The sequence below is a fragment of the Typopeltis vanoorti genome, chromosome 2 (genome assembly GCF_054136105.1).
Source record: "Typopeltis vanoorti isolate ZY-2024b chromosome 2, IOZ_Tvanoo_1.0, whole genome shotgun sequence".
In the NCBI taxonomy this organism is placed as follows: Eukaryota; Metazoa; Arthropoda; class Arachnida; order Uropygi; family Thelyphonidae; genus Typopeltis; species Typopeltis vanoorti.
Window position 1 is genome coordinate 114,345,613 of NC_143550.1, and position 23,388 is coordinate 114,369,000.

At 36.1% G+C, this 23,388-nt stretch overlaps 1 protein-coding gene across 7 annotated transcripts in view; it reads right to left on the minus strand.

The window, feature by feature from the left end:
- Nucleotides 1–23,388, minus strand: part of mTor (serine/threonine-protein kinase Tor) — an 816,233-nt gene that overhangs the window by 523,417 nt on the left and 269,428 nt on the right. For all 7 annotated transcript variants that reach the window (XM_090412780.1, XM_090412800.1, XM_090412771.1 and 4 more), the window contains one exon: nt 8,265–8,351. In XM_090412780.1, the coding sequence (XP_090268906.1) occupies nt 8,265–8,351 (87 nt within the window). The remainder of the gene's footprint in view (nt 1–8,264; nt 8,352–23,388) is intronic.

Sequence of the window (23,388 nt, forward strand, 5' to 3'; positions counted from 1 at the left end):
ATCCCAAAGAAACCCAGAGCCAATTCCTGTGGCGACTTCCGACTTATTAGTCTAATAAGCCAAACGTTAAAAATATTTTTGAAAGTAATTCAGAATCGTATTTATAGAAAAAGTAAAATGCAATTTGGCTTTCAGAATGGTTTTGGTACTAGAGAGACCCTTTTCTGTGCCCAAATATTGATACAAAAATGGATAGAAAAACAGAAATCTGTCTTTATGTGTTTCATAGATTTTGAAAAAGCATTCGACAAAGTCAGACCCACTAACTTAATAGAAGTCCTTCAACAAACAGGGCTAGAGGAATAAGACATAAGACTAATAAGATCTCTGTATTGGAATCAGTCAGCTACCATTCAATTAGACAACATTACCTCAAAAGAGGAGTGAAACAAGGATGGGTGCTCTCACCACTCTTGTTCAACATATACACGCAGAGGTAATCTTTAAAAGGCATTGGAAGAATGTTCAGAGGGAATCATAATAAATGGAAAGATTGTTAACAACCTACAATATGCAGATGACACCATTCTAATTACAGATAACATTATGGATCTCCAAAAACTCATTGATAGAGTATACACAGAAAGCCAAAGAATGGGAATAAATATAAACATCAACAAGACAAAATACATGGTCATCAGCAAACATCCAACCTCATCAATGAAAGCATTTTTGAAAATTATGGAGACAACTACCGTGTTTGAATAAAAACTTTAGTTTAATATAACTAAAATCTACAATTCGACGTTTCGACCTTTATGTCAAGGTCATCTTCTGGAGCGTACAAATATACACAAGAAACAAGCTATACTACAATCAAACTGGTTCGTTAAAGACACTGACCAACCGCTACCACAATTGTTGGCCTAACCTCTGGTGGGGGAAAAAAAAAAAAAAATACAAATTAAAAATAAAAAATAAAAATTATACATCAACGCTAGAGTCCTATTATTTGTGTTGTCTTCTATATACATATATTAACATCATTCCAGCCAGTTGGAGTGGAATGGTTTCTAATACTAGTGGATTGGCTAGAGTCCTGACTTATGTTGAATCTTTCATATTAGGTTGGCTGAATGTGTGCCATCCAGATCCTTGGAATTTTCACACCATCTTTGTTATTGATATTTGGGTGGTTTATCAGGATTTCGCAGGATTCCTTAAATTTTTTTTCGTACCAGGTTTTTATGCGGTGTAAGGAGCAGGTGCTTTTGCAGTTGATTTGGTGTAAGGTGTTAAGTGAGTGGTCTGAGAGGCCTGCTTCACCATAATAGTTATATTTGATGAGTCTAATGTGTTCTTTCTTGCGTATAGGGATTGTCCGTCCTGTTTCTCCAATGTATGGTAAGTTACAGGTGCAGCGGATGCAATAGACTCCAGAATGTGCTAATGAGAGGAGAGGATCCTTAGAGGAGCTGAATATGGTTTTAAGTTTAGTGGGTGGTTTAAAGGTGGCATTGAGGTTATAATGTTGTAGGATTCTGTTGATTTTTTCCGATAGCCCTTTAATGAATGGGATGGCTATGGTTATACTGTAATATAAATTCGTTTTTGTTGTGGTTTTATAGAGTATTTTATTGACAGTATTTTTGTTATAGCCATTATTTATGAATGTGTCACTAATGATTTTTAGTTCTTGTTTCAGGGTTTGCTGGTTAGAGCAAATAGTTGTAGCTCTGTTTTTAAGGGTGTTAATGACTCCATATTTTTGTGCTGGGTGTGGTGGTATGAATTCGCATGTATGTATTGGCCCGTGTGTGTCGGTTTTCGGTAGACCGTGAAGGATAGACTGCCTGAAGGAAGACGTGTAACTAGTGTCTAGGAACGGGAGCGAATTTTGGTTTTCGAATTCGATGGTAAATTGTATGCATTCGTGTTGTTTATTTAGGTGGCTGAGGAATGTGTTTAGCGTTTGTCGCCCGTGTGGCCAGATCGCGAACACGTCGTCGACGTATCTGAGCCAGACTGTCGGTCGTAGCATGGCAGAATCAAGAGCCCTTTGCTCAAAGGTTTCCATGTAGAAGTTAGCGATTGGGGGGGGATAATGGTGAGCCCATGGCTGTACTTTCTTTTTGTAGGTAGAATTTGTTTTGCCACACTAAGTAACCAGACTTTAGTACATGTGCAAAGAGGGCCGTAATGTCGGGCGGAAATTTGTTCTGTAGTTGGAGAATTGTGTCATTGATGGGGGGACATTAGTGAAAAGGGCAGAAACGTCAAAACTGACTAATAAGTCATCTTTGTCGAGTGTTATGTTTTTGATTTTGTTTATAAAGTGTTGTGTGTTTTTTATGTAGGAGGGGGAATGACCTACCAACTCCTTGAGTGTTGCCACTAATTTCTTGGCTAGGTGGTAATTGGGACTGTCTATTCCTTCCACGATTGGTCGAAGGGGCACATTTTGTTTGTGTATTTTCGGAACCCCGTATATTCTGGAGGGTCGGGCGTAGTGGGGTTTGAGTTTTTTAACCGTGTCTGGTGGCCAAGAAGTGACGGACTTTAGTAGTTTTTCTGTTTTATCCTTTATTCTTTTTGTTGGGTTATAATTTACCATTTTATACGTGTTGTTATTGGCTACTAGTTGGCTCATTTGCAGTATACATGTTGACCTGTCCAGGCCAACAGTGGCACTGCCTTTATCCGCTTTCGTTATTATTGTTTTGTTTGGCTTTTAATGATTTAATTGCTGCTAATTCTGTTTTAGTCAGGTTGTTCTGTATGGTTTTCTTGGTATTTAGGACATTACTGGTTTCTAGTCGTATTTTATCTGCTATATTGTTAGGTAGGGATCTGATGCCTCTTTCAATGTGGTAGATAAAATAAAATCTTTTAATTATATTAAACTAAAGTTTTATTCAAACATGGTAGTTGTCTCCATAATTTTCAAAAATGCATTCGGATCACCGTGCAAGCCTAAAAGAAAGGATTCAGATCATACATGGAAATGATACCCACAAGCGCTGCAATCGCTATGGTAAGCTAAAGATTCATATTTCTCTCTTGATCAATCGGCTGGCCTTTTTAAAAAGATGCAGAGACAATAACCTTATTCCGATCTGCATCAGGCTAAAAAAGAAATTTATGTCCGCTAAGGCACTACGTATCTATGACCGCACAGAAAAAGCAATGCTTCGAGAACAGATTCAAACAGCCCGCCAAAACCTAGCTACAACACAAAATCTGGTTTCTAAATTACAATCAGAACTATCGAACTATGTTAATCCAGACATTCTACAAACACTTGAAAGAATTACTGACAATTCGGCCAAGCATACCCTGGAAAAGAATAAAGAAAAACTCAAGAAAAAATTCCACAGTTTGAAATAACAGCAAAATATGGTGGCCAATCACAGGAATCCATCCAATCAGAGGACTTCCTCCCCGAGAAACAACAATGAACAACAAACAAGGGAGACAAGGAGCGACCAACCACCGACAAGCAAGAACCATGTAATTAACCTATCAAGCCACACCCTGAACAACGGCGAACTTATGCTACTGAATAAAGGACTGAACTACGCAATAGCACCAAAAAAGGTAAACAAATTGGATTTTATCTACCACATTGAAAGAGGCATCAGATCCCTACCTAACAATATAGCAGATAAAATATGACTAGAAACCAGTAATGTCCTAAATACCAAGAAAACCATACAGAACAACCTGACTAAAACAGAATTAGCAGCAATTAAATCATTAAAAGCCAAACAAAACATAATAATAACGAAAGCGGATAAAGGCAGTGCCACTGTTGTCCTTGACAGGTCAATATACCTACTGCAAATGAACCAACTAGTAGCTGATAACAACACATATAAAATGGTAAATTATAACCCAACAAAAAGAATAAAGGATAAAACAGAAAACTACTAAAGTCCATCACCTCTTGGCCACCAGACACGATTAAAAAACTCAAACCCCACTACACCCGACCCCCCAGAATATATGGGGTTCCAAAAATACACAACCAATATGTGCCCCTTCGACCAATCGTGGAAGGAATAGACAGTCCCAATTACCACCTAGCCAAGAAATTAGCGGCAACCCTCAAGGAGTTGGTAGGTCATTCCCCCTCCTACATAAAAAACACACAACACTTTATAAACAAAATCAAAAACATAACACTCGACAAAGACGACTTATTAGTCAGTTTTGACGTTTCTGCCCTTTTCACTAATGTCCCCATCAATGACACAATTCTCCTACTACAGAACAAATTTCCGCCCGACATTATGGCCCTCTTTGCACACGTACTAAAGTCCAGTTACTTCGTGTGGCAAAACAAATTCTACCTACAAAAAGAAAGTACAGCCATGGGCTCACCATTATCCCCCCCAATCGCTAACTTCTAAATGGAAACCTTTGGGCAAAGGGCTCTTGATTCCGCCATGCTACGACTGACAGTCTGGCTCAGATACGTCGACGACGTGTTCACGATCTGGCCGCACAGGCGACAAACGCTAAACACATTCCTCAGCCACCTAAACAAACAACACGAACACATACAATTTACCATCGAAATCGAAAACCAAAATTCGCTCCTGTTCCTAGACACACTAATTACATGTCTTCCTTCAGGCAGTCTATCCTTCACGGTCTACCGAAAACCGACACACACGGGCCAATACATACATGCGAATTCATACCACCACCCAGCACAAAAATATGGAGTCATTAACACCCTTAAAAACAGAGCCACAACTATTTGCTCTAACCAGCAAGCCCTGGAACAAGAACTAAAAATCATTAGTGACACATTCATAAATAATGGCTATAACAAAAATGCTGTCAATAAAATACTCTATAAAACCACAACAAAAACGAATCTAGATTACAGTAAAACCATAGCCATCCCATTCATTAAAGGGCTATCGGAAAAAATCAACAGAATCCTACAACATTATAACCTCAATGCCACCTTTAAACCACCCACTAAACTTAAAACCATATTCAGCTCCTCTAAGGATCCTCTCCTCCCATTAGCACATCCTGGAGTCTATTGCATCCGCTGCACCTGTAACTTACCATACATTGGAGAAACAGGACGGACAATCCCTATACGCAAGAAAGAACACATTAGACTCATCAAATATAACTATTATGGTGAAGCAGGCCTCTCAGACCACGCACTTAACACCTTACACCAAATCAACCGGAAAAGCACCTGCTCCTTACACTGCACAAAAACCTGGTACGAAAGAAAATTTAAGGAATCCTGCGAAATCCTGATAAACCACCCAAATATCAATAACAAAGATGGTATGAAAATTCCAAGGATCTGGATGGCACACATTCAGCCAACCTAATATGAAAGATTCAACATAAGTCAGGACTCTAGCCAATCCGCTAGTACTAGAAACCATTCCACTCCAACTGGCTGGAATGATGTTAATATATGTATATAGAAGACAACACAAATAATAGGGCTCTAGCGTTGATGTATAATTTTTATTTTTAATTTGTATTTTTTTTTTCCACCAGAGGTCAGGCCAACAATTGTGGTAGCGGTTGGTCAGTGTCTTGAACGAACCAGTTTGATTGTAGTATAGCTTGTTTCTTGTGTATATTTGTACGCTCCAGAAGATGACCTTGACATAAAGGTCGAAATGTCGAATTGTAGATTTTAGTTATATTAAACTAAAGTTTGTATTCAAACACGGTAGTTGTCTCCATAATTTTCAAAAATGCATTCGGATCACCGTGCAAGCCTAAAAGAAAGGACTCATCAATGAAACTGACACTCAATGGGAAAAATATCGATCAAGTGTCAAGATATAAATATCTTGGTTGCTGGCTTAATGAAAGGTGGGATCCTGAAATAGATATAAAGACAAGGATTGAAGTTGCACAGCAGTCCTTCATGGAAATGAGAACATTATTCTGCAATAAAGATCTAAATATGGAAGCCAGGTGCCAAATGCTGAAATGCTATGTCTGGTCTATTCTGCTCTATTGAGTTGAAACATGGACATTGAAGGCAACAACCATCAAATAAATTTAAGCCTTTGAGATATGACTGTACAGAAGAATACCAAAGATATCATGGACAGAAAACACTACCAATGAAGATGTCTTAAAATCCACCCGCAAAGCTGAAGATCTTGTACAAATAATCAAGAAATTAAAAACATCATATCTTGGCCACATCATAGGAAACAGCAAATACCAACTTCTACAAACTATTTTGGTAGGAAGAATTGATGGCAAAGGAACTAGAGGAAGAAAAAGAATATCATGGTTTGACAACATCAAGACGTCAACAGGAAAGAGCAGCGCACAACTACTCCAATTAAAACAAGAATGCAGTTTGTTCACCAAGATAGTCGCTGACCTTCGATAAAAGATAGTACCATAAGAAGAGGAATGGCCTAGACATGGGATATATTCTTCATTCTGCAAATGCTTGCATTAACATTGTGAGCCATATTGCAAATGAAACGAGAAAAACATTAATAGACAATATAGTGAACTCCAAGAACAAAATATCGTTACTTATTGATGAATCGACAACTGTGAGTAACACAACTACATTGACTGTTATTGTTCGTGTAGTTCTTCCTGAACTTGCAGCTCCTGTGTAAAATAACAAAAACAGATTGCTTTCTTTAAGAAAGCAATCTGTTTTTGTTATTTTTTGTTATTTTTCAATTTGTTTACAATTTGTTATTTTTCTTAAAAGGCAACAGATTGCCTTTTAAGAAAAATAACATCATGAGAGTTTGTTCTTGATTTGGGCCTTATGTGTGATGCTCTCCAAGAACTTAGTGAACTAAGTCTAGATTTACAAGCTAGAAATATTGACCTGTACAAAGCAGACAGGAAGATAAAGAATACAGTTTAACTATTTGAAGAAAGAATTGAAAATTCTGGTCCATACTACAGCATTTCTCTTGAAAATCAGAAGAACATGAAGTTCAAAGGGATTGAGCTCCACAAAAATGAAAGACACAGACCTGCAATAAGTTCATCTGCTTTCTTTCAGGCAAATCAGCATCTGCTTGAAGGAGATGATGCTGATTTGCCTGAATGTGCTAAGATTTCAGATTCCAAGTATTGGCTAGAAAATCCTGGGAAGCATCTGACATTTGGTGAAGCTGAAATTAAAAAGTTAGCATGCAAATTTCGCTTAAATGAAAGAGAAGCAGTTCGTGGTATCCGTGAATATCTTCAAGAAAATAAAGTCCCAGACACGCTGCTTCCTCTAAAGCACACTTTGGGCACAATTGCAATATCCTCTATTGAATGTGAAAGGGATTTCTCTCAGAGGAATCTTATAGTAACTTCATCTAGGTCATCTCTGCTTGAACGGACAACTTCTGCACTGATGTTCATCAGGATAGTAGGACTTCCTCTCACTCAGTTCAACCCTAGCAAATATGTGGACTCATGGCTGCTACGAGGTCATCATTCTGCAGTTCATACCAAAAGCAAGAAGCGATCTAGAGAAGACAAGGGTATATCGGAGGATATGTTAAAAGTGTGGAAGTTGCTGAAATAACATCCTCATAGTGAGTATTGGAACCTTTTTTTTTTCCCAGAAAAAAAGCACTAGAGACACAGTTGGAGAAACAAATTAGTGCAAAAATCAAGTGACAGCACTAGCAGCCCCATGGAGACCAGTACACAGGCACTGTGTAAGTGCAATAGGAAAAGTGCAAGATCCCTTGCAGTCAAATATATGCCTCACAGAACCTTGCGTATCCACTTCACCACCATCTGTCACCTAAACTCCAAACATTAATAGTGTCCACTGCCCCTTCAGTCTACCAAACCCCACCTCCTCTTTCTGGCAGAGACTCAAATCTCTTGTGCATGGGGGGTTGAATATATTTATAATGCCAAAAGTGATTTCATGGTTAAAGTGAACTTATGAATTACTTCTGTTGCAAGCCAACTTGAGGTAGTCAGTTATTACCATACCTCTAATGAGAACCTACAAGTTTGAAATAGCTATGATTCCTCATCTTTCACATGCTGAAACACTATAATTAAAATGTGAAAATACAGTTCCCAAATGATGGTTAACATTGCAATTCTGTAATGCAAATAAACAAGCAAGGTATTACTTTCAAAATAATTTCTCTGCAACATAATTAAGATATAATGCTTAAGTTATGATTGATCAATTAAAATGAACCTGTTTATATTTCAATTAAATTATCATTATCGTTTTTATAAAATTGCATATTTTTCATCCTTAAAAAAAGATTCAAGTAAATTAGACTAAACAGACCATAGAAATTTTATACTGCAAATATTCATACCTTCAGTAGGGAAAATATGTCATCTAGATAATTTCTGATGTGCTGTTTCACAATATTGATTATCTGGCATAATGATCTGAAGAGAAACTGGAAGAAATTAAATAATAATAATATTTTAAGAAGCTATCTACAGGATTTTTCAAAAATAACTATGGAGAAAAAATCCTCTTATGTGAATAAAGTTCTTAAGCAGCATTAGAGTAAGGCAATAGCAATTTTAAAATGAATGCTACTTTCAAATGTTTTAAAAACATTCAAATAGCACCAAAATATAAACTGTATTCTCATAAAGCTTGTAGTTTTCCATAAATTTAGCTGGACATCTATAGACGTCCAGCTAAATCTGGATACGATTATGTAATAACACCTATTGAATAACATGGATAAGAAGTGCAAATTTAGTCTCGCTGTTTCATCCGCCTCTGCCAGTAGGGGATAACATTTTGCATGATAAGTGGGATACTATAAATCATTATTAGTTTTGTATTTATAAATAGTTTTAATGGAACATGTGCACTAAACATTAAAATAACTTTCATGGCTTACACATGCAACAAAAATTATATAAAATTTATTCAAAAACTCCAATGTAGTTCATCCAATGTGGATTCATTATTGTGATTCATGTTTTGAACGTAGTTAACAGTCTATATACTTGACAATGTCCATGTAACACTGGATGAAATATATTGGAGTTTTTGAATAAATTTTATATAATCTTTGTTACTTGCATCAGCTGTGAAAGTTATTTTAATGTTCTGTATTTATCTTGAATTCCTGTCTGTCTGAATTGCTTGTTTGTTCTTCACACCGATGACATACTGTCAGTTTCAGTAAAAAATATTTGTGCTATTTTCATTGAAGTTATTACCGTGTTTAACATAGGAGGGTGATTCCATAAGTTTCAGGTTTGACCAACTTTCAGAGGTGAAAGAAAGAAAACTACTGTGCCACTTTTCAACATAATCTCCCTTTACTTCCGCACACTTTTCATATCTTTGAATTAACATTTCTATGCCCTTGAAAAAATAGTCTGAACTTTTGTCTGCAAAATGGCCTCAAACTGTATCTTTCACCTCATTGTCATCTGCAAATTTCCTTCCTCAAAGGTCTTTCTCTTCAGTTTTGAGAAGAGATAGTCACTGGGTGCTAGGGTTGGATTGTGGGGGTTAGTTTTCAATCTCCTAGAAGCCTGAAGCCTAGAAACATGCTCCTGGGCCAGAGCATTGTTGTGAAGCAGGTGAACACCATGACTCAGCAATCTTCTTCTCTTCTCCTTTATAGCACTGCACAGTTTGTGCAGGAGTGAAGCATAATCCTCTGCATTCATGGCGGTATTCCTTTCCTTTAAGTCAATCAAGATAATTCCCTGGCAATTCCAAAGGATTCTTGTCATGATGTTCTTGGTGAACCGAATGACCTTGGCTTTTCTCGGTGGTGCTTTGCTTGGTTTGTGCTGCTCCATGGATTCCCTTTTGGAAAAAGGATCATAATAAAGGACCATAGTTTCACCCCTGGTGATAATGGATTCCAGCATTTCTCTCTGATTCCCTTGGCAAAGAACTTGCAGGAACAGGTCACACGATGCTCCTGAATTGAAGAGAGAAGTTGGGGCACCCACCTTGCACTGACCTTCATCATGTGAAGCTTCTCATGAATGACAAAAGAAGGTTGTTATAGAAACCCCCAACCATGCTAAGATGTCTCTGAGCTTCAGCCATCTGTCATCGAGCAATTCCTCCTCAACAGAAGACATTTTCATCTGTCATCACTTCCACAGGCCAACCAACACGAGGATCATCTTCGATGCTCTCTCTTCCTAGGTGAAATTGTTTAGCCTGTTTAAACTGTTTAGGTGAAAGTGTTCCTTCACAGTGGAATATGAAGGAGAAACTTCCCCATAAACACTTCCAACTGCTGTATGATAGCACTTGGAGAAAGCCCTTCTTTGGTGAAAAACTTTATCACAGTATGGTACTCAATTTTTAACATTACAGCCACTTAGCATGCCATATGTTAGTCAAACAAACGCCTCCAACTGAATGACGCAGGTAGAGAGTTGGAACTGGTACACTAAACTCCCCATAGATGGTGCTATCTGTCATGCACAGCATTTTAAAATTGGCATTAATTTTGTATGTCATGCCAGAAACATTTGGAACATACCTCGTAAAACGTTTTACTGTCTTAGATGGATAGTTGAATGGACAGACTTTAGAAAGAGTTGATGAATACAAGGATTTGAGTATTTTAATTGATAGAGAACTTAAGTTCAAGACTTGCATTAATAAAACAGCTACTAATGTTCAGCACATTCAGGTCTGATTAACTTCCTTTCCTCCTTCGCTTACAGGAGAAAGGACATTATGATAAAATCTCAGGCCAACCAAAACTAATTCATTGCTCAAAACTTTACTCAATTCAGATTTTTAATGGATGTCAAGAGACCTCAAGAAAATTATGAAAATTACCTGGTTAGCTGATGAATTAATCTAACAGGATAAGGAGAAGAATTTAACTGAAATTGTAATGTTGCTAACACTTAATTTTTAGTGACACAATCTTTAACAATATAATGAACAGATTATGCAGGCAATAATACTTCCTTTGACCTAAGTTCCTCTCCATAGGCCACTGACAATATATGTCAATATACAGCTAACTCTAGAGAGGTATATCTAACTGTATATAGCAGTACAGGCCACATGATTTCAGTAAAATATACTGATGCATATCAGTATATTTTATCCTAAAAGAACATCAATACTCACTTTAACATATTCTAGCCTAAGTCTCTTGTTTTATCAATCTACTCCTAGTGCTTTTATATAGACCCTTATCAAGATTCTTAGATTATCTGCTAATGCATACTAGCCAATATTTAGAGTGATACCAATAAGTTGAAATGGTGGGTGACAGAGTTATCCTGGTTAATCAAAAACGTGATTTTTTTTTTTATTTATTTACTTTTAGAAGGGAAAGAAGAGATGGGCTGGTAATAATTCATTTCTGAAAACTGAAGGTAGGTAAGGTAAATCAAATTTACAGAAAATGCTTCATAAAAACAGCAAACTAAGGTTTGCTAGTTTAATGATACTTTGATTATATAGAGAAACCTGTGGAGAATTCATGATTAAAATTGACACACATGAACCACATTAGTAGGTTTTTTATTATGTAAATATTTCGTCCTAGGTATCTTAGGACATCATCAGTACAGTAGAACAATACTAGGAATGACACAAAGAATAGAGTGCGTACGTACAATGGAATCCAAATTTGCATGCAGTGGCGTGTTGCAGCCTGAACTTAGATTAAATTGAATTAAATTAATTAAATTAAATTAAATTACAGTTAAGTTATTTTTACACAATTTTGTATGACAATTTCCCATACTTTAGGGATGGTAAGAACATCATTGCGCTTTGGTCTGTGAAGTAGGGCTTCAGCACTTTCTTTATAAGCGTTCATATTTATATGAAGATCTCTGTCGGAGTTTTGTCTTTTTCCAGTGGATCTTTTAGTTTGAGTTTTCAACTCCGTGTTGAGCGAGGCCTGATTTTTGCGGTTTGATGAGGCGGATATGGTCTTGACGTTCCGAAATGTGTTTAAAAACTGATCTGCCTGTCTGTCCATAATAAGAGAGTTTACAGGAGCATGGAACCTCGTATACACCAGGTAGTAGCATAGGTGAAAGTTTGTCTTTGGGTGAAGGTGACAGGTTGTGAATGTGGTTGATGGGTTTGTAGGTGGCAGTAAGATTGTATTTTTTCATCATTTTCGAGAGCCGTTCGGATATGCCTTTGATATAAGGTATGGGAATCCTATGGGCTTGTTCTTGTCTAGGTTGATGTGTAGAGAAGTTGCTGATGATTTTTTTGAGTTGTTTTCAGATTATATCCATTTAGAGTGGCTGTGTTTTTGATTATTTCCAATTCTTGTTTTAGAGAATCCTTGGAGGAGCAAAATCTGTGCACTCTGGTTACCAATGATTTAATGATGCCAAATTTTTGAGAGGGATGGTGAGCAGAAGTATGGTGAATGTAGCGACCTGAAAATGTTGGCTTGCGATAGACAGAGGTGGAGATGGAACCGTCTTCTTTTCTTTGGATGTGTAAATCCAGAAAGAGGATACCCTGTGGGGATTCTCTTTCTAATGTAAATTTGATGCGTGGATAAAGAAGGTTGATTTTATCTACAAAAACTGAAGTAGCTCTTGTTCGGAATGACTCCAGACTGCAAAGATATCATCGACATATCGAAGCTAGAGTTTTGGTTTGGGTTTAAACACAAGAATTTTTTCTTCAAGATGTTGTATAAACAGGTCTGCCAAGTTGGGTGACCCCATTGCTGTTCCCTCCTCTTGCTTGTAGATTTTTCCTTTCCATGTGAAGTAACTGGAAGTGATAAATTTGAAAAGTTCAACAATATCCGACAGAAATTTTTGATTTAACAGGTCTACAGTTTCTTTATGGGGGATATTGGTGAAGAGAGAGAGAGACAATGTCGAAGCTAATTAGCATGTCAGTTTTCAGCAGTTGAAAGTCTTTTATTTCGTCCTAGGTATCTTAGGACATCATCAGCAACTTCTCTACACATCAACCTAGACAAGAACAAGCCCATACGATTCCCATACCTTATATCAAAGGCATATCCGAACGGCTCTCGAAAATTATGAAAAAATACAATCTTACTGCCACCTACAAACCCATCAACCACATCCACAACCTGTCACCTTCGCCCAAAGACAAACTTTCACCTATGCTACTACCTGGTGTATACGAGGTTCCGTGCTCCTGTAAACTCTCTTATTATGGACAGACAGGCAGATCAGTTTTTAAACACATTTCGGAACGTCAAGACCATATCCGCCTCATCAAACTGCAAAAATCAGGCCTCACTCAACACAGAGTTGAAAACCCAAACCACAAGATCCACTGGAAAAAGACAAAACTCTGACAGAGATCTTCATATAAATATGAACGCTTATAAAGAAAGTGCTGAAGCCCTACTTCACAGACCAAATCTAAACCGCAATGATGTTCTTACCATCCCTAAAGTATGGGAAATTGTCATACAAAATTGTGTAAAAATAACTTAATTTTAGTTTAATTTAATTAATTTAATTCAATTTAATCTAATTTAAGTTCAGGCCACAACACGCCACTGCATGCAAATTTGGATTCCATTGTACGTACGCACTCTATCCTTTGTGTCATTCCTAGTATTGTTCTACTGTACTGATGATGTCCTAAGATACCTAGGACGAAATATTTACATAATAAAAAACCTACTACTGTGGTTTATGTGTGTTAATGATACTTTCACTGACAAAAGGTTAAAAATCCACAGTACATTAATAGTATGAGTGGACTAAAGATAAGAAAATCTGAGAACCCCCACTTAAAAAGCAAAACATGGTCTGTCTTTAGTCTTCCAATAAGCAAGGTGTGGCAGTACCATGTTGGATGATGAAAATCAACAACGATCTAAAACCTTTCATAAACATTAATGCCACAGTAAGATTTGAACCAGCAGCCAGATGGTAGCAAAGCATAAGATGCAGGCATATCCCAATCATACAACATGTTAAGTTCCAGACTACTGTCATACAGCAAATCACTGCCCACCCCCCCACACACACACTTGTAATATATGAAATGGTTTAATAACATTTTATGCAGTTACATATGTGCATAAATGATGCAAAAAAAAGCAACTTTTTCCAGGAACTTGACCTTCTATTACTGTTCTGAGAAGTCCTCCTTCCATCCTTTCAATGTATCCAAAATATTTTAACTTTCTTCTGTCAATATCTTTAAGGAGCCTTAAGGTTCTACTTGATCTTTTCTGATACCCATTCCTTTGTACACCTTTCAGAATATGATATCTTCAACAGCCTTCTGTAACATCACATCTCAAAAGCAGCTATCTTTTTCTTATCTGACTTCTTTAGGTTACAAGTCTCACATCCATAAGTCACTGTTGGAAAAACAACTGCATCCAAAATTTTCAACTTTGTTCCCATGGAGATAGATCCATCCTTCCAGATTTTAGATGTCTCTGACTTTTTTTTTAGCCATTTCTAACTGGCATCTTCTGAACAGCAATTCTTCACATTAATAATGGAGTCCAGGTACTCAAACTTGCTGACTTTCTCAATTCTTTCTCCATTAAGTAACACTTCTTTCTCAAGAGCTACCCTGTTTGTATTTCCTTTGAGAACCATAATCTTTGTCTTGCTAGGATTGAGTTGAAGTCCTTTGTTCTCTGTTATTACTGATCTTGTTAACTTTATCAAGAATTTGTCCTAGTTCTTACTTGTCATTACAGAGGAGTACGGTATCAGCATACCTCAGATTACTGATCAATTAACCACCTATCCTAATTCCTGTCTTGAGCTTATCCAATGCTTCATAAGTGATGTCCTCTGCATATATATAAAATAAGTGAGGAGAAAGTAAACATCCTTACCTAACTCCTTTTCCAACCTGAAGCCAATCAGTTAATAGAACACATCTTCTTACCAGGTTCTCTGCCAGGTTGGCAGGAAAACAACCCAATGGAAGACCAAGATATAGGTGGATTGATACGGTATAAAGTGCCTTAGACGATAGAAATATAAGATCTGATAATGTTGGAGTCTTGACAAGTAACAGACTGATTTGGAGGAAAATTGTAGATAGGAAGTTAGTAATGATGTAAATTTTCATGTAGTACTATCATATCCTGTACACCCCTTGAGGGTACATGGCAGGAATTTGATGATGATGATGATCTTCTTACCATGGCTTCTTGCTCCCTGTACAAGTTGGCTATCAACCTGATAGTGCGTTGAGGAAAACCCAATCTTCTCATTATTTCCCACAGCTTCACATGCTGAACACAGTCAAAAGATTTAGAGTAGTCTAAAAAAACACATTACCAGAGGGAGTCTGAATTCTTTATATTTTTCTATGATCTGTCTAAGGCAAAGGATCTGATTTCTGGTACCCTTACCTTTCCTAAAACCTGCTTGCTACTTGGGCATCTCTGCCGCAACTTTAGCCTTAATCCTATTTAGCATGATCTTCAATAAAGTTTTGCTTGCATGAGATATTAAACTAATAGTTCTATAGTTCTTGCAAGCTTTCATATCTCTCTTCTTATGTATTGTATGAAAAACAACTTCTTCCAGTCTCTAAGCCATGATCATGTCTTCCATATCCTTGTAATCAATCTATGAAACACTCTTATCCCTCCATTCCCTGTAGCCTTAATTAACTCTGCTGGGATTCCATCTTCACCTGGGGCCTTATTGTTGTTAAGGTGCTTAACTGCTCTTTTGGAATTTTCCTGGTGATAGGGCTCCTCCAAATTCAAATTCCTATTTACGTCATTTATGCAAATGAAAAAAATTTATAATTTTTGCAAATGAAAAAGTGAGAAATAAAACATTACTGAAGGAAAGATGAAAGGAATAATCAAACTTTAGAAGAGATAAGTAAATTTAGCCTGTGGCCTATCTCAGTGTTCGATACATCATCACTAAATTTAATATCTACTGTAATAAGTTTGAGTCTTCTTTCCATTAGAAGCAAGAGTAACCTTACTGTTATTCTGACTTTTCTTCTTCTTTTTCTTCATGTAGCTTCCTCAGTGAGAGGGTGCGGTACCATGTCCTTCCAGTTCTCTGTTGGTGGCTTTCCTTTTTGTTTCTGCATAGCCATGTGATCCTGTCCATGATCTTATATCTTCAAACAATGTCCTTCATTTTTTTACGATCTCTTTTCCCATAATTTTTCCTTCTAAAACTGTTAGTATCCTCTGTCCTGCTGAACCTCTCAGTACATGTCCTGCCAATCTCATCTTTCTCTAGATCATTTCCTGCAATGAAGATCTCTGTGTTCTCATTCTCTGTAGGACATCTGTATTAGTCATGTGTTCTGTCCATGAGATTTTGGGAGCTCTCCTATAGCACCACATTTCAAAGCCATTAACAACAATAAAATAAAATAATAGTTATAAACAGTTTATAATTCATAGTAAATACATAGATACAGTGAGCAATTATGTCATAAATAAACTGAGTCTAAGGAAGCTGCACTTTGTTTGATTCATGTAAGCATCATGTCACTAAAAATACTGTAAAACACATAGCATTGTACAAACAGGCACTGATCATCATAACTGAAACTCTTGATACGAGCAGATCATCATAAAGTAAAACATCACCAGGCAAGGCTCCACTGTATTTACTCAGTCACATAAAACAGCAAACATTCAGATTTAAGCAAATATATTTCAGCTGACAAACACATTCTAATTTTTATGTTTTACTATTCTTTAATGGTATACAAGAGTTGCTGAAGACAGAGCCAAGCCTCTCCTAACCAAATTCAACAAATGTCATCAAGTCCCCATGCCATAATCTGCTTTAACAAAGAAGGGACATGATGAATTACTTACAGAGAAATAACATTCAACACTCAGAAAAAATGCTGAATACATGAGATCTGAAGGATAAAGGTTAACTCTGTCTTCAAATCTGCTGTAATATAAATGGCAACCAAATCAGTAGGTTCGTTTATTATTCTAATGTCCTATAGAAGTAGATATATAAATTAGAAACAGACTAAAAAGAAGGTTTAGAAAAAAGGATGTGATGTGCAAGTGAAAAAATTCAAATTTAAAATGGAATGATAGGAGAATTAGAGAAGTGCTCATAAAGATTTTTTAAAAAAAGAGAATATTAAAGCAACAATATTTTTAAAAAAGCGTCCAAATAGAAATTTAAAAAAAAAAAATAAATAAATAAATAAAATGAAATTAACAAACCAAGTATTATATTGAAATATGTAATAAATACAGAAAGTGCAAAGAGCCAAAACAGGGCATTACACTGATGATATTTAAAGAGAAAAATAAAATCACTGACTATATAACTAAGTCATCATCATCAAATTCCTGACATGTACCCTCAAGGATGTACAAGATATGATAGTACTACATAAAAAATTTACATTATTACTAACTTCCTATCCACAATTTTTCTCCAAATCAGACTGTTACCTGTCAAGACTAACATTGTCAGATCTTATATTTCTATCATCTAAGGAACTTTTTACCATATCAATCCACCTATGTCTTGGTCTTCCTCTGGGTCATTTTCATGTCGACCAGGCAGAGAACACTTGTTTTGCTAATCGTTCCTCGCCCATTCTGTTTAAGTGACCATACCACCTGAGATTAGCTCCGTTAACACATTCCTAAATGCTGACAATATCAAGTTCTTTTCTAATATCCTCATTTTTAATATGATGTTACCATTGATGCCATCTGTTCATATCCCTAATCTTTCTCAGGACTCTCATATCTGCAGTCTCTAGTCTTTGGTCAAGTGTTTTACTTCTAACCCTGCTCTCAGATCGATAAGTTAAAATTGGTTTGAACAAACACTATCTTGTATACAGCAAAATTAGTGTTCTGACTAATTTCTCTCTTATTCCATATGAATTTATTCAACTGACTTCCTACTATACTACCTTTGTTGATTCTGTTGTCTATTTCCATATTTCATTTACCATCTTCACTAAAAAGCATGCCTAAGTAGCTGAAATGTTTTACTTGTTCTATAGGTTCTCCATTCACAATGCAGTTGACGTTTTCAATGCTTCTGTTTTCTATTTTCATTGTCTTGGTCGTCATTGCTCACCTTAATACCATATCTATTACAACAGTTATTCAATTTAGTCAGGGAATCTTGCAGACTTTTGTCAGATTTATTTAGAAGTATAACATTGTCCGCATCAAGCAAAGAGCTGACATTAACATCTCCAATTTTGATATCAGGTTTAATACCGCTTTCCTTCATAATGTGATACATATAGATAATGAATAACAGTGGGGATAATATACATCCTTGTTTGACACCAGATTTAACATTAAACCATCTTCCTATACTTCCTTCAACTCTAACTGCTGACTTACAACTCAAATAAAGACTAAATATTGCTTGATATAATGCCCATTGACACCATATAACTGTAGCATATTGAACAGCTTTTCTCTTGGCACCTTGTCATATGCCTTTTCCAGATCGATAAAACTAAAATATAGATCTTTGTTATATTCCCATGATTTCTCAACTATTTGTCACAAAGTGAAAATCTGATCCTGACAGCCTCTATTTGGCCTGAATCCAGCTTGTTCTTCCCCAAGCTTTTCTTCCACAATTCTTCTCAACCGTTTCTCAAGAATACTTGCATAAATCTTACCAGGAACGCTCAGTAGAGAAACACCTCTGTAATTATCACATTCAGTTTTATTTCTCTTTTTATATATGGGTACTATGAGAGCTTTACTCCAATCATCTGGAATTCGTCCCTCTATCGAGGCACTCTAAACTATGCAGTGCAGCCAGTGTAAGACTTTTCTACTTCCATACTTGAGCATTTCTAGTCAAATATCATCTACTTCTTCTGCCTTTCCACATTTCGGGCTATTAAGTAATTACTCCATACTTCAAGGATATCTTTTCTCCAGTTTTCATATCACCTTTATCATCTCTAATTCCTTTTACAGCACTCTTTCCTCCATTTCTGAACTTCTTCAACACTTCCAGAATATCTTGTCACCTTCTTGATATTTATTTTCTATGTTCTTACCAAACTCTTCGCATGACTTTTGTTTAGCTAGTTTTACACAGTGTTTAGCTTTCTTTCATTTGTCTCTGTGTTCTCTAAGAGCACAAGCTGACTTATTTACCAGGAACGTTTGATATGGTTTCTTCTTTTCTTTCACTGCCTCCTTAACTTCCTGTGTACACCATGAAGTTCTGATTTTTGCAGACAACCTCACCATGCATCTATCCTTGCAGACAAACTCACCATGCCTCTCTGGCTGAATCAATCAGTGTTTTCTTTAGTGCTTGCTATCTGAATGTCCAAGGTTTGGTTCCTGTTCTTGAACTCTTTCATTTTTTCTTGAATAACGTTTCTGTATTTTAGTCTACAGTTCACATCTGAGAGCTGCTCAACTTTTATTCACTTTAAAACTTTCTTACATGTTCTTTTATTCAATATGAAATTCAATTTTATCCTGCTCAAGACTAAATGGTGATCACTTCCAATTTCAAATCCTCTGTACACTCTGATGTCGTGCACCAGTGAGAAAGATCACTATCAACAATAACATAGTCAATGAGACTTTTCTTATTCCTTTTCTCTTCTCTCCATGTCAATTTGTGCACATTTTTAGGTTGGAATATGGTGTTAGTAATAACCAGTCCATGTACTGAGCAAAAATCCAACTGGAATTTGCCATTTTTATTAGCTTTGCTCTTTTCTCCAAATTTTCCCAAAACATGTTTGTATCACATCCTACTCTGCTATTTAGATCTGCAACAATGACGAACGTTTCCTTTTTCATTATGTCAGTTGCTTTTTCTAAAGCTTCAAAAGATTTCTCCACTTCGATCTTAGTAGAATTTTTTGTGGGAACATAGGCACAAATAAGTCTCATTGTTCAATTCCCCATTCAGATATTTGCCGACATCACTCTGCTTGAGACTGCCTGCCATTCAAGAAGATTTGCCTTGTATTTAGTGTTGAATACTATGGCTACTCCTTTTCCTTGATTGTCATTGCCTGAATATAACATTTTGTATTCATTGCTTAGAAAGATTTCACCAGTTTTTATCTTTTTTGTTTCCGTCATCCCTATTATGTCGATCTGGTAATTATCTAATTCCTCAGCTAGCTCCTTTTCTTTATGATTCATGCATCTTATGTTGATAGTACCAATCTTGAACTCTGGTGATGTTGAATTAGGGTGTATTGTAGGATTTTTTCAGTAGTTAACTTTTTGCTGTTCACCCTGGTTCCCCTGGCGAAAACAACGGGTGACGCCCCAGCCAGCATGAAATCTGTCATGTTGCACCACCATTCTATATTTTGGTTTAAGCCAATAAGAATACAATTTGGTTGGCTAAATCCTACATTGCGAGCCCATCCTCATTCATTCAGTATCCAAGTAGATACCTAACAGGGTGCACCACGAGAAGGTGAAGATTGGACAATAGGTCAGAAGCCCTGGTCGGTTCTCCGCATTCCTTTAAAGGCTATGTGGAGGTCTCCTCTCAGTTATACAGCTTTGATCCTTAAGCACCTCTGGTCAGAGCAATAATGCTAGATTCTAATATCCACTTTGCTTAAGTAGTTTAATAAAACATTAATTCCCTGATTCCCTGAACTCACTAATTTAATGAAATAGATAATATTATATAATTACCTAAATTCTCCAACTTCAAGTGATAATACCAAATATTTGACTCATTCAGTATTCAACGTGCCTGAAATATATGCATTCATTTATTAAATACATAATTAAATTGATTAAAAAATAATTTCTTTGTTGAGCCATAATGTCAAGAAAAAAGAAAAAAAGTCTAATGAAATGGAGGGTAGGCTTTGTGATTTGAGTGGATGATTAAACTCTCAATGTAACATGCCCTTAAAACTGGATATAAAACTGCAAGTGTTAAGGCTGTTAGAATCTGATTAATGTCAAGTTGATCTAGGTACTTTTTTTTAAAGAATGAAGACAATTATAAAAAATGGACAAAATAATATCTTCTGCCACTTTGATCTCAAGAAGACATATTCTTGAAGAAATGGAGGATAGGATTTTGTGATTTGAGTGGATGATCAAACTCAATGTAACATGCCCTTAATTCGATTAATAATAATGGAAAATGCAAGAAACATTTTGCATATTTTCAAAAAGCAATAGGAGAAGCATCAGAAACATTTACAGCTAGCAGAGCTGGTCTCATACATTTAAAAAGCATCATAACCTTCATAGCATATATATCTTTGGAGAAGCAGCAAGTTTAGATGCAAAAGCAGCTCATGAATTTTCAACTCCGAAAGTTATCAGGCAAGGCAGTGATTTTCGTGAACTTGTTTTTGAAGGGATGAAATATGGAGGGTAGGAAAGTACAGGAAGCATTTTCTGGAAAAAATGCTTCCTGTACTTTTATCTCTCATGAAAAAAAAAAAATGTGAACATGTCTTCAAGATTGAAAATGATTAACTCAATTGGCTAGAAGGCAATGTGAAAGGTGATTAACTTAAAGCCAATGCTTGTGAATCATTCTAAGTCCACTATGAACCATGAAAGGAATTTTAAAATCAAGTCTATGGTGATTTGAGAATCAAACAAAAAAAGCTTGGTCATGAGAAAAAAATTTCAAAATTGGTTCATCTCTCATTCTTGTCTACCTGTGAAGTGCTATCATGAAAAGTGCAAAACAGAACCTAAAGCATTATTATTGCTTGCTAATGCTCCAACCAACCTGATAATTTCAATGAACTTAAAACCTGTATTCTCACTGAAGTATTTTTTTTCTTCCACTTAACATCACTTTATTAATATGGATCAGGAAATAATACTAAATTTTAAGGCATACTATCTCCGATTCAAGCAACTCACATAGAGAAAACAGATGGGGAAGATACATTAGGTAGTTCTGGAGAGAGGGAGATAGAAACTAACTACAACATCATACATGCTATAGTTTTCCAAGTTATAAGCAGTGGAGCCTTTGGGTTCTGCATAGTTATCTTTATTTGTTTTTCACACTAAAAATAGCATTGGTAATTAGGAATATCAATTTTTGCAAATCTGAATGAAGGATTTCCCAAAGATGCAACCATAACATGTGCCATTTTTCATTTGTTTTATACTTCATAGATGGCATTAACACTATATCTATGGGCTCCACAGAGCTCCTTCAGTCTAAAATGTTTGGAAACCACTGCTATAGATAACATTTAAAATATATTGGAATAAAGTGAATGAAAAAAATGCATGAATTCATGAAAAATGGAAGAAGTTATGGCTTGAAATATGCAAAAACATGATTCAAGAAGATTAATCCTCCATAAAATTGTCAACTTTGCTAAAGAAGCAGAACTGACAGATGTTAACAGAGGATGTTGAGGAATTGCTGTTTACCCATGGCAAGTCTTACCAATGATTCAAAAACTGGCAAAGCAAAGTGTTCAAGCAGAATCTGCTGCTGATCATGAAGATGACATAAAGAGAACTTAGACTTCCTAAGTATCATAGCAATTATGCAAAAAGGTATCAATTCTAGAAAATGATCAAATCATGAGGAGAGCTCTAAAGCTAAGTGGGTTTTATGAAAGCAATATTTCGCTACCAAGAGTTCCTTCATTAGGATTAGGATTGCCAATGTGAGAAAAGGGCAAAGCTAATAATAATAGTAAGTATTTACTGGATTCCTGCTCAGGACAAGGACTAGTCATTACTAACACCATGTTTCAGCATAAAGATGTGCACAAGTTCAAATGGAGAGAAGACAAGAAAAGCCTCATTGACTACATCATTGTTGATAGTGATATCTTCATGCTTCTTCCGGATACAAAGAGTGTACAGAGGATTTGAAATTGGAAGTGACCATTACTTAGTACTAAGCAGGATAAAAATGGATACCACATTGAAAAGAACAGAATGTAAAAAATTATATACTTGGTTTAATCCATTATCCAAGTGTAAGCAACAAAGTTTTGCCTGAAGTATTTTCAGGAATGGGGTAACTCATGATTAAGGTGGTATGATTTCACATTACTTGCCTTAGTATCCCATAAGGTAAAGCACATCTCCTTGTAGACATATATAATGTTATGCAGAATGGGAAGGGTCACTGCCCAGACTGGTTTCAACCTACACACAGGTCTCTTCAGTGGGAGCCAGACCCAGAGGTGATACTAAGGTTGAAGTAATGCATGCAGAAGTCATATTTTCCTATACCAGTTGCCAAAAGGTGTCACACCATATTATTCAATTACTCTGGATTAGAGAAAGGTTGTCGGAAGTTTTTTCACTTGGTTATACTATAAATTAAAGGTACCAATAATTTATATACAGTACCCCCCCCCCCCCCGAGTTACGTAAGAAATGCGTTCCATAAACCTTTACGTAACTTGAATTTCACGTAAGTCGAATTTGTAAATTGCTTAAGTGTAACTTCGTAAGAAACTGCAATATTTATTATTATTATATGTGTGTATATATACAGATATGTACAGTATATTATTTACACAGTATTATTTTATGA